This window comes from Bos indicus, chromosome 2 (genome assembly GCF_029378745.1).
Source record: "Bos indicus isolate NIAB-ARS_2022 breed Sahiwal x Tharparkar chromosome 2, NIAB-ARS_B.indTharparkar_mat_pri_1.0, whole genome shotgun sequence".
NCBI classification, from domain to species: Eukaryota; Metazoa; Chordata; class Mammalia; order Artiodactyla; family Bovidae; genus Bos; species Bos indicus.
Window position 1 is genome coordinate 30,653,725 of NC_091761.1, and position 25,896 is coordinate 30,679,620.

At 37.1% G+C, this 25,896-nt stretch overlaps 1 protein-coding gene across 3 annotated transcripts in view; it reads right to left on the reverse strand.

Moving 5' to 3' along the window:
- Positions 1 to 25,896, reverse strand: part of CSRNP3 (cysteine and serine rich nuclear protein 3) — a 205,144-nt gene that overhangs the window by 78,507 nt on the left and 100,741 nt on the right. For 2 of the 3 annotated variants that reach the window (XM_070803923.1, XM_019971710.2), the window contains one exon: positions 8,753 to 8,923. In XM_070803923.1, coding sequence (XP_070660024.1) covers positions 8,753 to 8,923 — 171 coding nt within the window. Of the gene's footprint in view, positions 1 to 8,752; positions 8,924 to 25,516; positions 25,832 to 25,896 lie in introns of those variants that run through there. The other variant, XM_019971704.2, reaches the window with a different exon arrangement.

Below are 25,896 nucleotides of genomic sequence, written 5' to 3' on the forward strand. Positions count from 1 at the left end.
TAAAAACTTGGATATATATCACTAACAGATGAAGACTTTGAATCAGCATGCTCTGGATGGGGTGATCAGAGACAGCTACCTCAAAGAGCAGATATTTAAGCTGGAACCTCAAATATCGAGAGTCAGTTATTGGAAGACTCTTCCAAGAAGGATCTTAGAGCAAGAAAGTTTGTTACATTCAAATAACTGAATCAAGATCAGTATGGCTGGAGTTTGGAGATGGAGGGAAGGCAGGAGAGGAGTTGGAAAGGAGAGCAAAGTCTCAGTCATAGATTTTTGGAGGCTGAGGTAATGAATACAACTGAAAGCAACTAAAGGACTCAAATAGGAAAGAGATGTGATCCAATACACTCCTGCATAAAGAAGAGGCTGATTTTCCTACAAGAGAGGAAGCTCAGAGCAGCTGGCAGGCTCCTGCAGCAGTCCAGAGGAGAGATGCAAGTCGTATGTACTGGGAGTACAACACACAAGGGGATCGGTGGACAGATTTGAGACCTATTATATAACATGTGACTCTAGGGGAAAGACAATAAGACCAAAACAGAATTTTTTAAAAAAATCTTAGGGCTGAAATAAACAGCTCAATATAGTAAGTCATCATTTATTAAGGCTACATGTGAGGTTCTGATTCTAAATTTAAACCAAACCAAACCACACTAAATCAACTGTACTTATATAATGTTAGTGGTATGAGTTGGTAATACCTTTTTTTCCCTAGCTGTTTCAAAGAATGGTGAAGGTGAAAGCATCTTGGATTCTCTCAAGTGTGTTATATTGCTACTGCCTAAATAGCTGCACAGCATCCAATTAAATAGTGATGTTTCTGCCTGGGAAAGCTGTATACAAGCAAATGAAACCAGAAAGGTGCATGTACATGCTGGGAATACATAATTACAGTGGGAACCTATTTAAAACCCAGTTCACCATTACACATATTTGGATATAATAACCGATAAATCAGGATCCTGATATATCACAATGACACCCATCCAAATCATAAATTACAGAGTTAGCCTGAAAATTGGTATTTATTTCCACTAATGTCCATATCATTATGAAGTCCTACAACAAATGCATCTTTTTTTCTTTATGTGATTTATTTGTACTAAAAAAGAAAACTCTTTACAAAGCTAAGTGCTATTTATCAAGGATTTATTAGCAATTGAACCAGCACCAGTCTTAGGGCTGAGACTATATGCTTAAGCTCTATACATCTCCAAAAAGATAAGGTATACACACAAATAACAATGGTGTAAAACAGAATACAATAATTTAAAGAAGGGCTGAAGAGCTTTAGACTGTAAGTTTCTACAGAACTGGATGGTGTCTCCTTTACTTTTGTATTTCCAGCTCCTAGAACTAGTGCTATGGCAAACAGTAAGTACTTAATAAGTGTTCATTCATTCACTTACACAAATATTTATTAAGAGGTTACTAGATACGAGACATACAAAGACCTAGCTCCTGCCTTTGCTGAGCTTACACTCATTCCTTTGAAACTCATTTTGAATGCCCTATTTAAAGACAGAAAGAAGGACATGCAGAAAAGGAAAAGAGGAAAGTAGGGTTCGTGGTGATGAGAAGGCAAGGTAATCTGTTCAATATGATGTCAGAGCTGGAGGGACTTGATGAGTCTGGTAAGTACTCTGTGCTTTGAGATGGAAGAGAAAACAACCCTAGGCACCTTAGGAGGAGGCCGTGTGGCAATAATGGGCAGCCAAGTTGAAAACACCCAGTTTTATCATTTTCTCCAAAACTTCTTAAAGTGTTCAGCTGTTTTGAATAAAAAGGAAATATGGAGTAAAGGATATGGGAGGAAAATGGTTGAGTCCAGGCCTCACCGCACTCTCGGCAAAAAAAGCCAAAACAAAAGAGTGAATATAAAATGTGCTCTGGAAAGATATGTAAAGATAAAAAGTGGGTATTATGTTGGGGAAAGGGATTCCCAGCTAGTGCTAGTGGTAAAGAGTCCACCTGGCAATGCAGGAGACATAAGAGATGTGAGTTTGATCCCTGGGTCAGGAAGATCCCCTGGAGAAGAGCATGGCAACCCATACCAGTATTCTTGCCTGTAGAATCCCATAGACAGAGAAGCCTGGTGGGCTATAGTCCATGGGGGTCACAAAGAGTTGGACATGACTGAAACAACATAGCATGCATCCACATGTTGGGGAAAACAAGAGTATGAGATAAAAATATGGGTAGAGGGAGAAATGGAGTGGAAGGAGAAGGGGTATGGTCTGAGTTTAGAGCACTGAGATTTGATATTTCAACGATAGAGCTGTACTGGTTTGTCAAACTATCATGGGTAAAGCTGTGGACACAAGCAGCTATGAGGAGTGGAGAAAAATGATATGAATGGAATAGAAGACTCCAGAATAGAGGTGGTCAAGGAAACAAGAAGCTAATGGTTCAGTGAGCCATCACATGGCTATTCACATCATGGTGGGAAATACTGGGATGGAAAGAAGATAGAAAGCCATTGCCAAAGTGTTTGAAATACCAGGAGATTCAGGAAAGAGGATGAGTAGAATAAGAGACTTGGTAAAGTTTTCATAGAGAAAAAACATTTGATATGAGCCTTGTAGCGGGTACAGAACTTCGTAGTCAGAGATTGAGAAGCAGAGGAGAAGAACTTTCAGCCTGAGGGATGGGGAAAGTAAGGTCAGAGGAGGCAGCCATGGTTGACTATTTCTGATTCAATGCACTGGATTTTCCAGACCTCTCAGGCAAAATAATCTGAAAATAATTCCACTGTATATCAGTCAATGGCTTTTATAACACATTCAAGTGAGTATTAAATATTTTCCAAATGGACCACTAACTTGTATCTATTTCTTTCACTCAAACTACTTAAATTCCATATTTCCACTAAACTAAACACTTAATGACTTAACTGGTCCGTGGCTAGTGTCCAGATAGGGACATGACCTACTATGTAAATCTGCAACTGGTTCCAGATCTGATCTCACAATGCCAGGCTAACTGGTTCTTTTCTAGCACAAGGAGATGAAGGGAGTCAGGGTCTGGGAAGGTCTTAATTTAACAGCTTATCAGAGGTTCCTTGCCCTATGTTGCTTATCTTTTCCTACTTGGTTTCTGCTCTAACTTAAGACCAATTTTGATCCTTGTTCTTAGAACCATATTATCACAAGGTAGGAAGAAGCTTTTGAGGGTCACATGGTGCCTACTCCTGCTCAAAGACTTCCCTAAAACTTCGATCTTCACTTTCTGCCTTAACACACCTCCATTGTTTGAAAAATTATTGATTCAGGGATTGATTGCTATGTTTGTTTTTGCTATAGTAAGTTCTTAAGTTATTATCACAATGCTGAGTAGACACGACCTGTAATCTGAGCTGTATTTACCGCCGGTAGTCTATCATTTTGACATGTCTAAAAGCACCTACCACAGAGACTGAACATAAGATACACCATATCTGTCAAAACGGAATCTAAATGTTCGATGCATGTTAACTGCTTGGTAAAGAGAATAGATATGTTTTGGTTGTACTTCCACCACAAAGTTTCACGTCAAGATCTGATTTCCATTGATTTTTAATCTCTAATCCCACTATAAAATGTGCAGTCAGTGGGAGGAAATTGACATTGGAGGGAAACGGTGACTTGGATGCACATGGCAGCATATTCACGCCCTATGTATTCAGAGAGAAACTGAGGGAAGTAAGGAAGGAGGGAGGGAGGGCGGGAGACAAACACAGATTATAACTCAGCCATCGGATAAGTTAATATACCTCTGAATGTTAACTTCTACTTGTATAAAATGGGTACAATAATGGCTCCTAATCAAACAATGATTTTAGGCTACGCAGTGAACTCAAGAATGTGGAACTGTACATTAGAAACTCTTATCCTATGTAAGACATCCACCATCAGATTTCACATGCCATTTAGAATACCTATCATTTTGCCTTTTGATATTTCCACTTCCTAAATACTATATGTTTATTTGTAGAAAGACTGTGTTTCAGGAAAAATATGTGTTCCTTGGGGGAGGATGCTTTGTCGAACAGCTTCTCATTACTTGTGGGAAGTGCCAAGAACCCTGAAAGGGTAGGAAAAAATCATACCGGCTTCTCTGTAGCTCTCCCTGTGACAGAGCTCAAGTGCAGGCTGATTGGCTATAGAGCCGCAGGGATTTGATGAAACAAAGCGTTCCACAGCAATACAGAATCCAGCGGCTTCTATCTCAAGGGAAGTACAAGATATGACCTTGGTTGATCGCGGGCGAGTATGCTAGTTGCCTAGCAAAACTCCAAAGTCCAAGGAAAAAGGCATAATGTCTTTACTGATTTACATTTCGAAGCTTTTAATATCATAATGTGATGTGCTACAAACTGAATAGGCTTACAGAAAGCATGGAATAGCATGGAATTTTCTACTACCATAGATGCTGCCTCGTTCCACATGATTTGTATCAATTCCTATATTTGTAATGATAAAATGTTATGTTACACAATATGTTAGTGCTTATAAAGCACTGGGTGTACCTGACATTTTAAATTTGAAAGATGACCTCACAATGAGTGAGATTTAAATAACCATATCTTAAAAGATCTGTGTGAAGCTAAATTTGGTTTCCTAATACCACATAAATTTGATAGTAATCAAAAATCCTTCTTTACGGTAATTACTTTTATTTTGAAAGTAGAAAAATATATTAAAGAAATAAGATTCATCAATAATAATACATATTTCTATAAATAACTTTAGATCAGTACATACTTTAATCTAGCTGAAAAAATAAATAAAACATTTTACAAAAATTTGTGCCTCTATTTGGGGCTAGCAAATGATTTGAAATACATTTCAAGAAACAAGAAATCTTTTTAAATACTCTCACATGGGTTAACATGTTCAGATCTTTTATACAGCAAATATTAATAATCTAGGGAGAATTTTTGTTTTTTGATGTTTTGCCTTTTTTTCTCCCACTTTTTCTCCTTCCCCATAATGTTAATATGGTAAACTAAACAGACTATTAAATCAAAAGGGCACTTTTGATTAAATCAATCATTTAATTGTCTTTAAAAATGAAAAATCTCTGCCAGATTTCATTTAATACAAAGTTCAATTATCAAGTTTGAAAACTAACTATTGCCACCTACCACTGACAATAAATGATGAGTTGAAAATTTCAGTAACTTCTTGGGTACCACAAAATATGTCTATTTTATTCAACAGGAAAAATAACATCTGTTGGACATAACTCATAAAAACTCTTTACTAGCTAACTGAAGCATTGCATGATTTAGTGATCATGCCATTTGCTTACATAAACACAATCTAAACTACAGTTATTTTAGTTTAAATTTAAAACACTTTTTGTGAGATATATAAATATTAACTGAAATAAAAATTAACAAATATGAAATTAATCTATCATTCTAATACTTCAAAAAACCAAATTGCTTTCAGTTTTTAGAGTAATTTAATCATTGGAGAAGGAAATGGCAACCCACTCCAGTGTTCTTGCTTGGAGAATCCCAGGGATGGGGGAGCCTGGTGGGCTGCCATCTATGGGGTCGCACAGAGTCAGACATGACTGAAGCGACTTAGCAGCACTTAGCAGCATGATACAAAGACATTCCCTGGCAGTGTAGGTAAAATTGTGTGTTCTCCTTTTCTTAACACTACCTCATGTCTTCATGCTGTGCTGTGCTAAGTCACTTCAGTCGTGTCCGATTTTTTGCAACCCTGTGGAATGTAGCCAGCCAGGCTCCTCTGTCCGTCATACTCTCCAGGCAAGAATACTGGAGTGGGTTACCTGTGCCCTCTTCCAGGGGATCTTCCTGACCCAGGGATAGAAACTGCATCTTCTGCATGCCCGCAGATTCTTTACCGTTAGCACCACCTGGGAAGCCCCATGTCTTCATAATTATCATGAAAATACATTAACTGTATCAGCTACCATAAACGTAATGAATCATTTCCCCACTCCTAGACACATGACCTTCCTCTTCCCTGCCCCAATCCCCATTTTTTGGCATTGCCCTCAACCATCAACATTTTCAATTATGCATTTTCCCTGCGTTTTTGATGTTTTCCCCTTTAGACAAATTATCTGAAGCATAGATGTATAGAGATGAATATCATTATGGCTCTTATATTTCCAATGTGCTTTATAAATTTCATTGCCATCAATAGCAATATGGATGTACATACAATTTGTACTGTGACCGTCACCAGCACTTAAGTACTGTACTACTATTTTTTATTGGAGAGAGGAACACTAATTTCATAGAGATGAAATTTCCATGATTTCATACAGTGAAGTCTCACTAGTACTACTTTACTCTGTGTTATTACTACTGTAATGCTTCAAAATATTTGCTAATTATATTTGCTATCATGTTGATTATCTTTGAAGGTATGTATCTTAATTTATATAAAAAATTTACATGTGTATTTTTGTACGCCATTAGACAATAATGCTTTGCCATACTAACTGCAAATTTCTTTCCAATATAGATTATTTTACTTTGGGCTTTTGGGGGGATCAGGTATGTTTAATACTTTTCTATTATTAAATATTTTAAGTATTTTGCAATGTGACTTTTTTATGTTACTTCAAAGCTCAGATAACAATCCTACCAAACATTTAGCAAATATGTAATTTCCCCCATGATATGAATTTTAAAAATCTTTGTCTACTTACTCCATCTGAAATGTATTTTGGTATAAGTTGTGAGATGGGTTTCTGAATTTTTCTATTTCAAACTCTAACACCAAAATCACTTATTAAATACTTCCTCCCTCACATTGTTTTATAATGCTCTATTCATATAACATATGTATATATAATATATAATTCTTATCTATACTACACTGAGATTTTCTCTATTTTCTTAGATCTAATACAGTACCAAAAATGTTAAACTATATAATTTTCTACGATTATTTGATATCTGGGGTAGCTTTTCAAGATTTATGGCTTCTTTTTAAAAATATCCCTTTATTCTCATTAGCTTATTTTTCCAAATAGATTTTATTATTCCATCACGTCTAAAAAAGTCTAGTTGAGGGTTTTATAAAGATTATACTTTTATATCCACAAATTAATGTGGAAAGATTTAATAGATTTACCTTTATATCCAGAAGCATAACCTGTCTCTTCATTAATTCAAGTACTTTTCTAACTCACAATAAATCGCATCATAAAGACATGTCCAATATTATATAATTAAAGGGCAGAATGAGATAATAGAAAAGGTGAAGACTATGGGATGGGACACATAAATATATAGATATATATATATATATGTATATATACACATACATGTATATATGTGTGTCTAGTCTTAAATCCTATGTGATCTTGGGCAAGATATTTAGCCTCTTTGAGCCTCAGTTATTTCCTCTGTAAACTGAAGGTAGTGGTTCTTCCAGGATGGCTGTAAAGGGTAGGAATAATGTCTATAAAGCTATTGGATCACAGCATGTGCCCAATAAATGTGAGCTATGAGAATAAATTTTAATATAACATGTGCTCAGTACTTGACATTTTACAAAGTTCTTTCATGTGTATTATCTCACTTGCTCTTTGATCTTCACAAAACCATCTTAGATAATGATGTTGTTGTTATTATCACTGTTAATATTAAGGCCAAACACATAACATACATCTTTAAAATCAAAACACAAGCTCATTTCACACTATCATGACATTTGTAAATATATCTGAAGATCAACCTACATCACACAATTACTTTGTCCCTGAATATTTGATGACATTTTTGTTATAATAATTGTAGATGTCCTCTCATTCTATTTTCTATGAGTTTTGCTTGCTTAAAGGAATGCTGTTGATTTTAGTATATGTGTCTCATGTTCAATAGTTTTATTGAGCTCCTTATTAACTCTTAAAAATATGATTAATTCTCTTGGTTTTCTCGGTAGTCACATTACCAAAATAAATTCTATATTATGTAATGACATATTAATAAAATCAGCTACTTAACTGAAAAATAAAAAACTAAAATTAGTTATTTGTCATCATATCACGATATATTAAAAGCTTCCTGTGGGAAACATAAACTCAAGATTATTTAGCTAGTAATAGTTTCATTTAGCCTGTAGACTGTATTACCTTATGAAATTCCCTTGTCAGTCCTTCAAACCTCACAGTACCTTGCCTGACAGGAAGCTGTGATGCTACAGGGCAGTGGAAAAGGAGAAAGAATACAGCTTTTTTATTTTGTGGGCTTTAAATATTATTCTTAAGGATAAGAGAAGAAAGGGATGTGTAGAAAGAGGTATAAACAGTACTTGCACATTTGGGAGAGTTTTGCTGCTGTTTAATCTCTTAAATCATGGTTGGCTATGCGCTTTCTCAGTGAGCCCAGACTTTCCACTCCCAAATACATCTTCCCCATGTTGTTGTTTTTTTTTTTTTCTCCTAGAGTATCATTTCAGCTATGATGAGGATACATTTTTTGTGCCTAGACATGTCTTTCCGCATCCCAGAGTAGGGCATTTCCTTTGAAAAGTAATAATAATAAAAAGTCATTTTTCATTGAATCTGTTGGTTAACACTATCAAATAATCCACTAAACAAAGGAATCCACTGATGCCTCAAAAATCTTTCATTTTTCCTTAATCATGTCTTGCTTTTAGTTCAATTGTACAAGCAAAACAAAATTAGGAATAACAGTTAAAAAATCACCACAATGATACAATTGTTTTCACTGTAGAACCAAACAATCCGTCTCAGTCATGGCTTTTGTACTCACGGGGAAAATGATTAGAAGTGGATGGATTGACACTGTCCCCACTGTCAGCGCTTTCACTGCTGGAAACTTCATCATCTGATTCCCGCACAGAGGAGCAGGGCGAGGAGCCGTCAACTTCTTCAAACTTCCTCTTTAAAATTCCACTCATCGCTGCAGCGCTGTCACATGTACCTGTAACAGGAACGGGAGCAGCGGAGCATTGAAATATTTGACCGCTGGATGTGCAGCCAAGGTCTCTGGAGTCATTTTTATATGGCTTTTTATACATGAGCTGAGTTTTCCCTTGAAAGGATCACTAAGCAGTTTTTTAAAAAATATTTTCAGAAATGAAATTAGATTAAATATGAGCATCTGACCATTTGCTTACCAAAATGTAACAATTTTTTAGACAGATTTCATTTTAATGCACTACCTCTATTCCTTTTTGTTGGCAAGTTGAGAAAATCCATTTAAGTCTGTAAAATTCTGTAACAAAGATAAATGTTAATGTTCCCCAAAGTCCTAAACGATTACTGGAAGGAACACAGATAAGTATGCAAAAACTTCATACTCAAGTTTTAAAATGCAAGAAACCCAGTTAGCTGAGCACAACGAAGCATATGCAATCAGGTCTAAATTTTAGGTAGTTTCCGCTTAACTATTACAATAAAGTGAAACGCTTCCACATGATACCTGGTTGCTGAAGCTGTCGCTACAGTTTCAGAAACCTCCTGAGGATATTTACCAGGGATAGAGCACTAATTGGGTGGGAAGGGTGAAGAGTGGGAAGTGGAGGTAGTTTCTCCTAAATTCTTTCTCTAGGCTGAATGATGTGTCTTCTCTCCTTGAGCTGCCCTCTCTCCATCTTCATCATTTACCTTGACATATGCACAGGGCATAAACTTTCTGCCAATGTAAACATTTCAGAAATAACTTATCTACATATTAGCTCAGATATAGGTGGATGGTCTAACATTGCTAAATTAAATTAACTAAGCTGAAGGTATTACTAGGTTGATTCCATTCATTCTATCTTCCATCTTATTTATGTCACCTGATTTTTAACTCCCATTTAAGTTCTTTGTTACATTATCTAGGTACTGGCTTCAGAAATTGCTGTAATTACCTCCTTCTCTATGCAAATCACACAGCGCACAGCCTGACCAGATCCCCGGAGCTGGGCCAGCTTTTCAAATTCTATTCGGATTAGCAGCATCAGAACCACCTAAGGGGGAAATCTCAGAAATGCAAACTCTAACTAATGCAAACTCTAAAGCCTCATTCCGGATCTACTGAATCAGAAACTCCCTTCGAGGTTAGGGCCTAGGACACTGCTCTCTGAAGCCCTCCAGGTGATTCTGACACATACTCAAATTGAGGGCCATTTGCCTAATTTCTAGTCTGTTCTCCAGTAGCTCCTTCCTTGAGTGTGGCCACACATCAGCCCCAGAGAGTTATTTAACTCAGCACTCAATTCCTAATAAAATCTTCTGCGTCCATCACTGGTGTGACTTCTAGTCAAGTTAAGGACAGTATTAGATGTCTCTTAAGTATCATTAATTTCAATTTACTCTACTCATCTATTCATGTGTTTAGTAACCAGTAGGCATATGCTTGACTCCTTCGGTGGAGTAAGGGGATACAAAAAGGAGTAGAATGTGTTACCTGCTCCCAAGAAGTAAGCATTCACTATGCTGGGCTGCATGGAATTGAGAATACCTCCAAATTCATGTTCTATTGCCTTGTTTTACTAATTTATGTCTTTTCATGACTTATATTAACAATAGATAACTGATAGCAATAAGAAGATACTGCTCTGTCCACTCTTCTGAGAATAAAATCTCTACTCTGACACTTCTTTTACCACTATTCAGATTGGCTTATTATTTTCTCTGTTTTAAAGAGTATGAAATGCATATAATGTTCATGCATATCTGAGCAGGGTGGAGGGGGAAAAAGATATTTTAAGTAAAGTTCCTGAAATAAAAGTAGGACAGGATATAAATTTGAAAATTGTTCACTTCAAACAAGATGCAAAGTAATTCATGAGGGAGAGAGACCAAGACACAAAGTAATACAAGATGGAAACCCATGTTTAAAAAGTACATTTTAAAATATTACAATGGTAACACTTAAAAACCATGTCCTTAAGCGCCACTTAACCATCTGATCTCCCCCAACTTCCTTGAGAAAGGCAGATTTCTTGACAATCAAGAACACCCAACTGGCCCAAAGGAAACTACATTCCAGCATGGCAAAACGTGGTACTTGGCTCTCTTCTCTTCCTTTCTCACTTCCTCAAGCATGAGAGGGGAAATGTTTGGAGGGATGCTAAGAGAATTCAAGAATCTCTTTTCCCATTGTTGTTACATTTGTACTGGCAAGACCTGAAGCAGTGGAGTTGAAGGCTGACTGCAATTTCTGTCTACATCTTTGGGACTGAAAGAGCCTAAGCTCTTCCCAGGTCAAAGGAAAAAAGGAACTGACTGCTTAAGATGGGATTAGTATCTATGCTGAAAATTAAACATTCAAATAATTACAGGTGGGTATAACTTTAACTTTGGGCTTCCCTGGTGGCTCAGATGATAAAGAATCTGCCTGCAATGCAGGAGACCCATTGAAAGCAAACAGTAGTGGATGGGAGAGAATAATTAGGAGGTGGTTGCCCTAGTCCAAGTGAGAAATGGTGATACCCTTGATTAATATGTGTTTCAGGGTTCGATCCCTGAGTCAGTAAGATCCCCTGGAGAAGGGCATGGCAACCCATTCCAGTATTCTTGCCTGGTGAACTCCCTGGACAGAGGAGTCTAGTGGGCCACAGTCCATGGGGTCACAAAGAGCGACTTACACTTTATAACTTTATAACTTCATTCATACCAGTGAAACTGGTTAAGTGCTAAACTGCTTGTGCAGCAACCACGCATAACACCTGTCTAGTTTCACAGCCTTTAAAAAATATTATTTGAGTGTAACAAGATGTTATAACAAATTATGAGGGCCAAATGACCTATTGCTTACCAGCAGATAAACCTTGATCAAGACCTAATAGTGGAATGGTAAAAGGAGCATGTGGTTTTCTCCTACATCATCTATACTATCTCACTAGGAAGAAAAGAATACAAGAATTTAAAGGGAAGGCCTGTTAATAGAGGAGTTGTATATACTTGGTTTGCTTGTACCCTGTATTGTTTCTCTCAGAATTTGAGGACAACCATATGTAGGTAGCTAGGTATAAACACAGGTGAGCAGAATCAATGCTTGTCCTGTGGCTGCACAGCTCCTTAACTTGTCATATATTTTCTTCCTAAAGATGAGACATAATTAAACTTGGTAGGTACAAAGCCAGTGTAAAAGTGGTCAACATTTCAAATTGGTAAACAGCATTAAAGCTCGAAGAACAGAAGATAAACCTGGACAGGCATTAATTTACTCTAAATATGATAAGCTGAAAATTTGTCTCGTTAACAGCCATTTAAATACAGCTACCATTTTCCAATTCAAGAAACACATGTTAATCAACGGTATCACCATTTCTCACTTGGACTAGGACAACCACCTCCTAATTATTCTCTCTCATCCACCACTGTTAGCCTTCAATGGGTTTTCCAGGTTGGAGGCAGAACGATAAATTTAAAATGTAAATGTGATCATGTCCATAGCTTAAAATTCTTAAGTGGCTTTGGACTGCCTTAGGATAAAGTTCAAAATCCTCAAAACGGCTTATAAAGTCTTTAACAACATACTGTGGTTAACTTCACCTTTTTGGACCATTTGGCCTTGTTGCCAGTATTTCAGCTCTAAAAATAATTCACTTTCTCCAACCTGTCTTTTCTCTCTGGACTCTAAGCCCTTTGATGTATGCATGATTTCTTGCAATCTCCTTTTTAATTTCTTTTCCCATAGCACTTACCACCTTCTAAATCTATATTGTTTATTTATGTACTTTTAGGTTTATTGATTATTTTTCATCCCCTGCTGGAAGATACAAAAGTGGGAATATTTGTTTTCTCTACAGATGTTCCAAGCATCTAGAACAATGCTTTATATCTAATAGGGGCTCAGTAAATATTTGTATGATGAATGAATGAAACTCTTCCATTTCCATAGTTTAATTATGTTGTCAGTGTCTATTTTCTCTGATAGACTAAAAGCTCCATAAAGCAGAATCATGTTCATCTCAATCACCATTCTATCTCTCCTAACAAAATATCTGGCATATTTGATTAGATGAGAATCAAAATGAGATGAAATTGACCTCAAAACGTCATACAATTTCTTTTTGCTTGCAAGCAACCCAAAAGCCAATTCTAGCTAACTTAAGCACAAAGACATCTGTTGGAAAAATACTGAACTAGTTGATGCAATCTAAGATACAGCTGAAATGCAAAATTGAGGAACAGCAGGAATAAGGACAGCTTCTAGATTACGGCTGTAGAAATTCCTTGATGTGTTTTTTTGGTGTTTTTTTTTTTTTTTTTTTTAACAGCACCACTGTTACCGGGTTTAAGTCTAGCAACTTCTGTGTCTCACAGTTTAAGCCTAATGTTCCAAGGCATGAGCAACCTTTAGCCCACTTTGGGTCAGGTGTCAGTCCTGTGACCATTATACTACAGGGCCAATGGGCAAGGAGCCACCCAATTAGGTATCGCTACAAAGAACCTCACCCAGAGGCTTCAATAAGCTCACCGCATTTCAAAGTCAATAGTCTCTCCTTGTCTAGCACTGATTTCTCTACTTTTTTCATTTATTAATATATCCATGAATTCATCACTTGGCCAGCCTCTTGGTTTGGGATTCCTTTTTCCCTACACTCAAGTGCCCTTTCTATTGCCAAATTCAACTTTAAAATTCTAAAAAACATCTAATAATCTTGGGTATCTGTTATTCTTAATTAACATATACTATTTATTTCATATTTGTATTAGATGTGAGAAGCCTCTGGACACGTTTAAAGAAAAAGTAGTTGAAAAGTAGAAATGTCTCCATCTCTACTCAAAAAGATACTGATAAACTATACCAGATTTTCTATGATTATAAGTACAATTATTTTATTTAATGTATTTCTGGAAAAAATGTCAGAAACCAGAAGGCTGGAGGGTGAAAATAAGTAAGACATTGGATAAAAATGTACATTTTAATGCCTTGGGAAGAATGATTGAAGCTAAATTTTGGGTATTTGTTGGAATCCTGTTCATGTTCCTCTCTTTCAACAGACTAAAAATTTCATAGCTTCTCTAGGTAACTCACTGAGTTCTTACTATCTCATTTATATTCATCTTATGTTTAATCCTTTTTTCTTATGACAGTCTGTCCCTATTTTTAATGTTTTGCTATGTATTATAAGGAAGTGGCCACAGAAAATATGGCTTAAGAGCCATCAATCTCTTAGTTCTGTACAGCAAGTTCTTTGATTTGGAGAAGATTCATTTTAGAGTTGCAAGATTTAGCAAATTAAAATAAAGGATACCCAGTTACATTTGAATTTTAGATTAAAAAAAAACATTTGAGATATAAATTTACCTATTATTTGTTGCTCATCTGAAATTTAAATTTAACTGGGCATCCTGCTTTTCTTCTGACAACCCTAACTGGTGCTCTTGGCTCTTGGTGAAAAAGCAGAATGACTATGAAATCAAGAAAACATCTACATAAAAGATGCCACCTACCGACTGGAACTGGGGTGTCCATGATAGTTCAGTTGGCGAAGAATCCTCCTGCAATGCAGGAGACCCTGATTTGATTACTGGGTCAGGAAGATCTGCTGGAAAAGGGACAGGCTACTCACTCCAGTACTGTTGGGCTTCCCTTATATCTCAGCTGGTAAAGAATCTGCTTACAATGTAGGAGACCTGAGTTCGATCCCTGCGTTAGGAAGATCCCCTGAAGAAGGGAACGGCTACCGACTCTGGTATTCTGGCCTGGAGAATTCCATGGACTGTATGGGGTCGCAAAGAGTTGGACACGACTGAGGAACTTTCACTTCACTTCACTTCACTAATGAACTACCACATATGAATATTCCTGTCCTTTACCAATCAGACAAAACCCAGTAAATGAAACATGTAAGGTCATTAGGGTAAATCACAAGTTCATCAAACAACTGAGAAAAAGATGAGGGGGGTGGGAGATAGTTAATAAGTTAAGGGCAAGTGTGCCCTATCACTGATGCTGGAAAAAATGCATTTAAAAGGAAGTAATTCTGGCATGGCAAGAATTTCTTTATATTGAAATGGGGAGATATTTTCAGTGAGATGCTGTGTCTTCCCTAGGCTGATGGTTCACTTGACCTGCAGGTCCTTAATTCCATGGAGGCTACTTAGACCAAGAGCTATACATGGTCCTCTCTCAGGAACAAAGAGGTGTGTCTAGAGCCCCTCTGCTCAGTTTTACCTGGGTGTATCCTTTGCATTGGTTGCTTGCTAGTTTTGTAGTTAATCAAAATGAGAGTAACCTTTAACCGCAAAGGTCATTAACAAAGACCCTTCTGCCTTGGTGATGTGGCATATATCAAAGGAGCATGTTAGCCTGCATTGTAACCTGACATGAAGGACATTTCTTCCTGGTTTATCAAAGAAGAAAATAATTTACTTTACATCCTCATCAAATTCTTCCAGCAAGCACAAAAAGCTAAGAAACCATAATAAAGTTCTTTCCCAACAACTCTGATAAGCTAAGCCTGTTCACTTTGGTCAGCAATGGGCCCAGAGCCCAGGAACTACCAATGTCAGGATTCAGTTGCACAGAAAAAGCAGCTTATTCTCCTTTACTGTTACGCAGAATGGAAAGCAATTTTGATGTTTCCTCTGGTTGCTTCACCAAATTCAAATGATGAGATGAGAAGCACTGCAAACAGGTTGATGAAAATACTGGTGTACGGCTCTTCTGTGACAGCAGGTGGGAAAAGCTTAGCTGGCAAAACCAAGATTATTCACAATGTCACACTTCATCAACTAGATTGTCTACAGGGCCAGAGAGAGGATGAAAAGGACGGTTGCTCAATTGATGGTGTGCAGGTTTTATTCCAGTACTTAAGAAAAGAGGGCTTGTCTGAAAATATCATACTGAGTATTTTCTGGTGGGATATCATTAGTTATCCAGATATGTTCCTAATTGCATGCATGCTTAGTCACTCAGTCGTGTCTGACTGTTTGCGACCCCATGGACTATAGCCCACCAGGCTCTTCTGTCCATGGGATTCTCCAGGCAAGAATCCTGGAGTGGGTTGCCATGCCCTCCTCTAGGGTATCTTTCCAACCCAGGGATCAAATCTGGGTCTCCAACATTGCAGGTGGATTCTTTACCACTGAGCCACCAGAAAGCCCATCAGGATACAATTTTAAATGAGTTAGTTTAAATCAAAATCTTTTTCCTCCTCAGTTTTTTACAGCATGAATTTGAGTAATCTTTGTTCTGCCCTAACATTCACACTGCTACTGCCCTTACACTGTTACATGAATCAAACACTGACTATTGGCTGAAGTTGCTACTAAATAAGATAATTATAATCTTAAGAAGTTGGCATCAGACTTCAATGCCTTGACCACACCATGCCAAATGGTCTCAGAATGCTTATGCATTTCTTTTTAAAAAGGGGGGATATCTTCTTCCACAATACTAGGCCATATCTGCCTTAACCCATTTGGCAAGAAATTAACATAGCTGCTGCCAAGAAGATAGGGATTTGGCAATGAATTCACAAGGTAAAATCCTGCAAGGTGTTTCCATGGGGCACCACCAATGTGAAAAATGATACTGGTGGTTTGCCAATTCAAGGAGTGCAAGTTAGCCAAATACATTTCTCTTGTCCAGGTGTCTGCTTAAGCCAAAAGTGCTGGGAATGCTCTTGTCTAATGAATATTTTTGTTGGAGAAACAATTGGAGGGTTCCCCAATTATGTATGAATTCCTTATGCCAGAGTTAACTGTGACCTTGAGTTAAAGGTCTGAGTTACTTTATATATTTTGAATTTCGACAATTTTGTAGCTTGATGATTTGCAGTTTGAGAATTTAATTAAAGAAATGAATGCTTGCCCCTGAAACAAGTGCACACGTGCATATGCCATTTATCCATGGATTTCCTGGTTAAAAACTTCTGCTCTAGTGACTTAACGCCATTTCCTCAGCTTTGGTGGACATCCAGAACTTGAAAGAATAACTGATTGTGAACACATTAGTTTAAAGTATTCTAGAAGTCTGAGCATCTGTTGCCTCCTGTTCCTTTTACACTAGGGTCATCTCTCTCCCAAGGCAAGGTTCTTTCTCCCCTAGCTTCTTCTGCCATAGGTGCCAAAGAGTGAACTGCATCTCCTGTGGACATTCCTTACTGATTTCAAGGGTTCCTTTCTAAACAGTGTCTGTCTTTCCTAAGATGTAGTTTAGACTGCCTCATTCCTTTTATAATAATGCCAGTCACCATTTGATGAATATCTATTATGGGCCAGACACTTTGCACCTATCCTCTGTAATCTTTTCTCAAAACCTGCAGGTTAGTTTTAGCAAAGGAAACTGTGGTTTCAGAGATCTAGGTCATTGGTCCAGGAGACCTGAGCCAGACTTTCTCTGAAAAGTATTTCCTGACCAACATCACACTGGGTCTAGTGACCTCCCTACATTCACAGCACAGCACCTGGTTGATGCACTGAGCAGTATTTACTATACCGCATCAGAATTACTAGTTCACCTGACTGTTTCACATACTTGACTGTAGGGTTCTTCCTGGACTGAATATGTATTCCAGTGCCTGTTCAGTAAATGAATGGTCATCAATTTGGAACCTAATCCTGGATCAGCTACTAACAAGTGGCCTAATTTTAGGTAAGAGGATTACCTCCTCTGGGTCTCAGTTTCCACTTCTATAAAAATAAGGGGCAGGGCATACCTAGTAAGAACAGGCTCTGATGCAGTACAGTCCCCACAACCAAGGAGTACATGAGAAAAGCCTGGCCTCCATCAAAGGTGGGTGCCTCTAACTCAGCACTGTCCTGCCTCACTGTGTGCAAACTGCAGTGTCTAAGCTGATGCATGCCCTATTGGCAAAGAATGGAAGGCCACTCCACTTACTAATGCTAAAGGGGTTCTACAGAACCCCAATAAGCTTGCCACACTACCTGTCATTGGGATTAGTGTCCATATAAGATAGCCAGAACTTGGTTTTCAATGCTTCGTAACCCTAAAAACGTCGTTCATTAGTTGTTATTTGGCAACACGATATAATAGAATACATGTGGACAGAAAGCCAAAGTTGTTCCCTAAAGTTAACTTTCAGGATGCACTTTCAGTTAGCAAGAGCAGAGAGACCCAACCAGGAACATGATAAGGCTTTTAAAACTGTTGAAAACTGATCAAGTGCCTGCTGTAAGCCTATTTTTCCTACCCCAGTGACAAAAGTACCAATGAAAATTTTATTTTATATGCTTCTATTAAGACTTAGTCTAATTTCTTAGATGACTGGCAAGGCTTCCCACATTAAGGGGAACAAAAAAACCACACAAATGTGAAAGAATTTAGAACTATTACTGCAGCACTGGAAGTTAACATTTTTTTCTCCTGAGCACTTAAGAAGTTTCTCTTCAGTCGTTTAGAAATGTTCTGACTAAATAGTAGAGTAGTCAGCATAGATCAAAAGATATTTGAGAGATATGACATCCTTTTCCTTCAGAAGAATCATGGGAATAGACTGAAGTGAAAGATCTTTTAAAAACACTTCCTTGTAAAGTACCCTAAAGTGGACATCATAATAAATATGGTCAAACTTCAGGACCATACCCATCTAGGCACTGGGATCCTGCCAAAGATACTGTGCAAAAAAAAAAAAAAAAAAAAATTAAGAAGATTTGAAAAATTAGAATAAGTAGAAAAAGCACTTTACATGTTCTTTAAAATGATCACTACCTTAGGCAAGATATAGATTTTTTTACTATCAAAGGCAGATAGTAAATAGTTATTCAACCTGCAGCTGACATTGCATGAAGCAGCAATTAGTAAAAATAATTTAGAGAGTAAGATTAAATACCTGAATTTTCAAGTCTCAGAGAAGGTTCTCGGCATAAATTAAAATCATTTCACAATAGAAATAAATCACACCAAGCTCAAACAATCTTTTAAAACTTGGAAACCCACTATTGAGAAAAGTTTCATCATTCAAACTAGTTTCACAAAAGCAGCATCATGATATCCCCCACCTCCCACCACCAATTTATCCAACACCTGCTATTCATGTATAGTCATCACAGAGCATTTCTAGGTATGCTACTGTTAAAATAATTTGTAAGTTTCTTCTAGATTTCTTTTGAAAAACCTTGTGGCTAAATCAATTGATGCAGTATTTCTAGACTTCATTCTGATACAGAGGAAGTTTAAAACAGCAGTGAGTCCATGAATATTTTTTTCGTGATTTGAACAAATTAGCACTTTTAAGTCATGAGGCAGAACTGGAATCCTGCTCTACAACAGCATTGGATCAGCAAACGTTTCTTGGGCACCGAACATGAGCCATGCTCACTCTATAGCTGAAAGGTCCATATGTTAGGGGAAGGACACTGACGGAAACAGCCCACCCTGGCCAGGCACCATAGTAACCATTTGCATGAGTTGTTTTACGACAGGTGCTCCTGGTAAGGAACACGGAACTAATAAGCCACCACCAACCGCAGGAGTTCAGGAAAGGTCAAAAGGAAACACCACATATCCGACCTCCTCCCAGAATCCTTCTCTCCGGCATCCATTTTGGCTGAGCAAGGCGTGTACCACCAGGAAGGACTCTGAATCAGAATGACTGGCTAAAGACAACCCGGAAAGGAATCCCATCACCATAAAACCCGAGACTGCGAGACATGTGGCAGAGCTGTTCTCCTTGGTTCCCTTACCCTACTGCTCTCTGCCCGGGCGCCCTTTCCCAATAAAATCTCTTGCTTTGTCAGCACATGTGTCTCCTTGGACAATTCATTTCCGAGTGTTAGACAAGAGCCCAGTTTCAGGCCGTGAAAGAGGTCCCCATTCCTGCAACACATAGTCTATGGATAAAGCAGGAACTGTGGGTGGAAAATGAACAACTAATGCCTTAATTGTACAAAGTCAACATGGAAAAGAAAAAATGGTAGAGCAAAGCCTTAAAAATGAAAAATCTTAAAGTAACAAAGGATATAACACAAGAGAATTAAAAAAAAAACATATTACCACATATGTGAGGATTCTGTGGCTATTATACTTACAGTTGGTGGACTATGAAACCACATATTTTGAATTTGATGACTATGGTGGCTGCCACCTCTACTTGTCCCATCTGAATATAAGGTATCAACTGCTCAGTACTTCCGAGGTATGACCTCTAAGAAACTCCTAGTGGGTTTCTATCTTTGGAAAACATGTCTTTTTCTCATCCATTGAAATCTTATCAAGAGTGTTGTAACTATAGACTTAAGCTGAACTTGTCATATGAGGACCAGAGAACCAACTCCTGTAGGCTGAAAAATATTACTAATTTATTACCATCAGTTCAGTTCAGTTCAGTCGCTCAGTCGTGTCCGACTCTTTGAGACCCCATGAATCGCAGCACTCCAGGCCTCCCTGTCCATCACCCAAACTCATGTCCATTGAGTCGGTGATGCCATCCAGCCATCTCATCCTCTGTCATCCCCTTCTCCTGCCCCCAATCCCTCCCAGCATCAGGGTCTTTTCCAATGAGCCAACTCTTTGCGTGAGGTGGCCAAAGTACTGGAGTTTCAGCTTCAGCATCAGTCCTTCCAATGAACACTCAGTACTGATCTTCTTTAGGATGGACTGGTTGGACCTCCTTGCAGTCCAAGGGACTCTCAACAGTCTTCTCCAACACCACAGTTCAAAAGCATCAATTCTTCGGCACTCAGCTTTCTTCACAGTCCAACTCTCACATCCATATATGACCACTGGAAAAACCATAGCCTTGACTAGATGGACCTTTGTTGGCAAAGTAATGTCTCTGCTTTTTAATATGCTATTACTATAGTTACCACTTATAATGCTCATATTCTATGCCAGGCATTTATCATGCCATTTTGTTTTCATAAAATCTCTTTGATGTGGATACAATTATCTCTACTTTGCAAATGAAGATGAGGCTTACAGTTTTCAAGTACTCTGTCTAGGACCACATGGATTGTAAATGGCAGACCATGCTTTAGAAGTGATGCCAGGGTTGGAACTTAAAGGTAAACTCCCAAACACTATGCTATTCAGTCTTTTCACGCTCCACAATATAGTGTGAACTCACACTCTTTAAAACTACATAATAAAAGCACTTACTTATCAAGAAAACAATATACAATATTTTCCTGATTTTTCAGTTGTTCATGAATTCCCCTAGATTTACAATGTTTTGTTGTATTAGAGAAATTACCCAGGCTTGTTAAAGTAGTTCTCAGGCATTTTTAAATGCTAGTGGGCAAAAGAAGACCATGATATAGAACTTATCCCCAGTACTTTGGACTATTCTAATTCTTACAGAATGAGAAGCAACATTTCTTCAGCTCTTCAAAAATCTTCGGAATGTAAGAGACCATCTATTAACGGGTATGATATTAACCACTGTATGTATCGTAACATATACACTATACTAGTGAATTTTGAAGAAATAGGGATTGATGGCTCTGTTGTCTTACTTTTCTTGTATATGATTGGGGGGAATATTAGGTGTACATACATGTATACATGCATGCACACACACAAATGACTAAATAATGCATTTCTAAATGAATATGTGCATTCATAAGCTTACACGGAGATGAGAGATTGCCTGAGTAATAATTAGCATGGTGGTAGAAGGTGGTGTACCTAAAAGTCCCAGGATTTAAGAATGAAATAGACCACAACTCCTGAAATTGGTAAGAATAGATACATGCACCAGTGTTTAGTCAAATGCCACCAAGATAATTGGTCTGTGTGTTTTCTTTGGTATACCTGTTAGAAATTCCTCATTTCCCTATCAGAAAAGGTAATTTCAAATCCCTGTTGGTGATTTAGTATGACAGATTCTCATTGTAGCAACAAAAATCAATTTCTCATTTATCTGGAGTTCCAACATGATTTTAAATATCCTAAATGTAAGAAAAAAGAAGACAAATTCTATGTTTCTATGCTCAGTGTACTACGTATCTGCATGTGTCAGAAGGTCAGCACATGGGGTAGTATAGAGGGATGTTTACCTCTCCCCACTTTGCCCACCAAAGTCTAAGCTATATAGAATTTAATGTAAAATAAAGTACATATACTTCATTTTTAATTACTTTCAGATAAGGAGTAATTATTAATTACTAAAATAATAAATATTAACAGGAGAAAAGAAAGAGTAAAATATAAAAGGCACATAAAGTATATAGAAAGTATATAAAGCTATATGCTAAAAAGTGTATAATAGCAACACTATTTAGTACTAGACTTTCCTGTAGCTCAGATGGTAAAGAATGTGCCTGCAATGCAGGAGACCCGGGTGCAATCCCTGTGTGGGGAAGATCCTCTGGAGAAGGGAATGGCAACCCACTCCAGTATTCTTGCCTGAAGAATCCCACGGACAGAGGAACCTGGTAGGCTACAGTCTGTGGGGTCGCAAAGAGTTGGACATGACTGAGCAACTAACACTATTTAGTATTGGGGTACACAGTTGAGGAACAGTGTTATCATTTGCTATAAGTCAGTGTAATGGTGAAAATAATGATTCTTTTGCCATAAGGAAGGACCTAAACTGATTTCCACTTTGCTCAACAAAGCAGAATGATATGTACCATATCTTACTTCCATGAAACCAATAACCATTAAAGAAAAGCTGGCCATTTAAGTTATAAACTTTACATATTTGGAAAATTGGTTAATTTAGTAGATTACTTTCCAACTGTCCTAGACAAAGTATTACTATAATGTTGCCATCTGTCTAATAATATGGAATAAAAATAAGACCTTTAAAACCATCTTACAATTTTATTATCCTTATACTCTTCAACAAAATGAATACAAGTCTATTTACATTTTAGAATAGGCAATAAAAATGCAATCATTTGCTTTGTTTCCTAAGAAATGCCAGGTTAAGATGAAAAAATGTGATTGTTTTGAATATTCAATTATTTTGAACATTTTCCATCTATATGTTGTAATTTTATTCTTCTTTCTTTTTCATACGCACCAGAAGTTCAGGAGAAGGACACATATATTGATAATCCAACCTAAAACCTACACACACAATTTTGAGACAACAACAGTTATTTGTAGATTTTAGATTATGTTCCATCCTGCTAGACTGAGTACAACATGTTTGCCCTAAAATCTTTTCCAAGCTTACAATATGGTCTCTAGTTTCAAATGATGACAAAGACAGATTGGTAATCAGAAAGCAGGAAATTAATTTTTGAAAAATCCTTAAAGATTTCTTTGAAGTCTGATATAATACCACCTCTTAAAGTACACTAAGTGTATATCCTTCAATGATTTGTTTTTACATTACTCTATTTACTCTTAACTTTCTAAATTTAATTTCATTTGCATTTATAGAAATGCATTTTTCTATATGCATTTAAGTATCCAGACCATGAACTTACTAAGTACCTGCTGCTGAGATTTGTATGGAAGCTGTATGGTTCAAGCAAATGCAAAAAAGACTTCAAAGTTTTGAGTGAATTTGCATAGAGACATAAATTCTCCAGGATATTCAAAGCCATAAATTTGCTGCAGGACATATATAGCTCTCTCGTGGCTCACGAAAGCACAACAATTCTCTTTATTTCACATTTGTCTATTACCACATTTTCTACAAGACTCTTCACAGGCGCTCCTTCTTTGCCCGCACTGTTTTTATTTCTATATTCAGAATGTGCTAACGGGTAGTAGCAGTTGCATTTACAAAGTTAATAGTGCTGGACAGGCTAAATGAACTTTAAACCTAGTTCTTTCCTCTTCCCTGTGCCCTGCCTGTAACACATGTAGAGGGTTGGTAGGTATAAACTCTGGGCATGACCTGAGCTAAAAGTAAAGAGGTTTGCTTTTCAAAATTGTTGGATAAAATATAGTTGACTGTAAGAAAGACTTTATTTGGCTGTTTGAAATACATGTATGCATGTAGTATGTATGCATACATATATAATATATATATCATATATATTATATATAACATATAAATATATAAAATATATGTAAATATGTATTTCAAAACAATTATATACCTATATATAAAACAAAAGTAACCAAATATATTCTTTGGACCAAAGGACAGCATTTTCCATTCAACATAAAAAGGAGCGATTGACTTAAAATATACCCCCTTAAGCTTCAGTCATTACTGAAAGTTACAAATGAGAGTTTAGAAGAAAATGGCAGTTTATTTCTTTTTACAAAACTCATACAAAATATGAGTATCTTTTCCTAATTTAATCTCAGGATCCTAGATAAATGTCAGAATGTCCCCACAGAGAGATAAAGGATGAGAATCTGGCCCTAAATGACTACTATGAAGTGATTTCATAAATATTTAAAATACTTGTCCTTCACTGTTTTAAATGGCCATTCTCTTGTTTTGGTCTGCCCCTCATGCTCCCCGTACCCCATTTTAAAATAACAGATATTAGTGCCAAACTACCAAATCTTGATAATCATTATAATAAAATTAATACCCCCCTTTTTAATGCAAAAGAAAGTAATTATCTAAACATGTGCTAGCTCTTTGTAGGTAAGGTTCATAAAATTCACTCAAAATATCTTAGGCAAATATGAAAGCATAAAGCAATTTCACGACAAAACATTATTTTGCCTCTTCCATCTTTCCAACTTATTTTCATACACATATAACTATAATGTAAACATATAAATATCTGATGCAAATTACAATAACATTTTTCCCCATCAGCATTGTAACTGCTGAATTGATATATTTGAAAATTTTAATGACATAGATAGTCTGATCATGCTGCTTTAATTAAGTTTACTTAAAAATATGCTTTTTAAATAAAAAAGCAATATGAACAATAAAAGTGAGGACACATTTGTTTGGTTCAGGTCAGACTTTACTATGATGTAATCACACATTTTACAAAAGTGTGAAATTTAGTCCATGGAAAAAGACTTTTTTCCTGCCTGTGACATTTATGAGGTTCACTTCACAATCCAGACTTAACTGAAAGGAAAAGTCATAGGAAGCTGAACATGTTGAGTTCAAAATAGCATTATCTAAAAAGTCCCAAAGAAAATTAATAACAATTATGAAAATTAAAGTATTTAAAGGATGCAACCCCCAAATAAGAAATTATTTCTTTGATAACATGTTTAGTAATGAAATACAGAATGAAGACTCTCCAAAATGAACCCTCTCTTAAAAGGAAATGAAAATATAACTTATTGAAACTGTCCTTATGGTATCATGTGGGTTATGAACAAAAGAACTCCATTATTTAGTTCCAGATACCTCACAAGAATCTTAGGTTCTTATTTAAAACAAAATTCTTAAAAATGTGAAAATCCTCTAAAACTTTAAAGTCTTGACATTCAACTAGATGTTTCAACCCAGATACCTCCCTGCAATCAAAAACTTTCTCCAAAATGGAATTATTTAGAATCCTCAATCCAATTTTTTTCTCCCATGACATTATTCCATTGGAACAAAACACCCACGTTTCAAATTGAGACAACATTAAGAAGATTTAATAAACTAGTTAAGGGAAGCTGAAAATCGAGAACACCCTGCCGATTTCCACAATGAATTAAAATAGCCAATCCTCATCGGTGTCTTTTATAGAAATAAAATCAGGCGCATCACGAAATCTGTCACCGTACCTGCGTGCACTTTAAACGACTACGGCACACACGCTGTAAGATCTTCACTCTGAGACATAAAACACACTTCATGTAACTGCTGCAAAACACTGCTGCAGAGGAGCCCAGTGCATTTTTTTCGGGCAACTGATCCAGCTTTCCACCAGCCCTGTGACCTTTGAACTCCCTTCTGCCCCCCCTCCTCTCGCTTCTGCAGTCAAAGCCTCGGAGCTGGTCTCATTTGCATAAGGCTCGGGCAGCCCTCCAGCAGCTGAAACGGAATGCTGGGTAAGGAATTGTGGAACTGCAGTTCTGCCAGAATACCTGAATCACCCGAGAACTGGAATCCGCGATAGGGGGTGGGCACCGACTGCGCCGGGCTGCCCGCATCACAGCCCCAC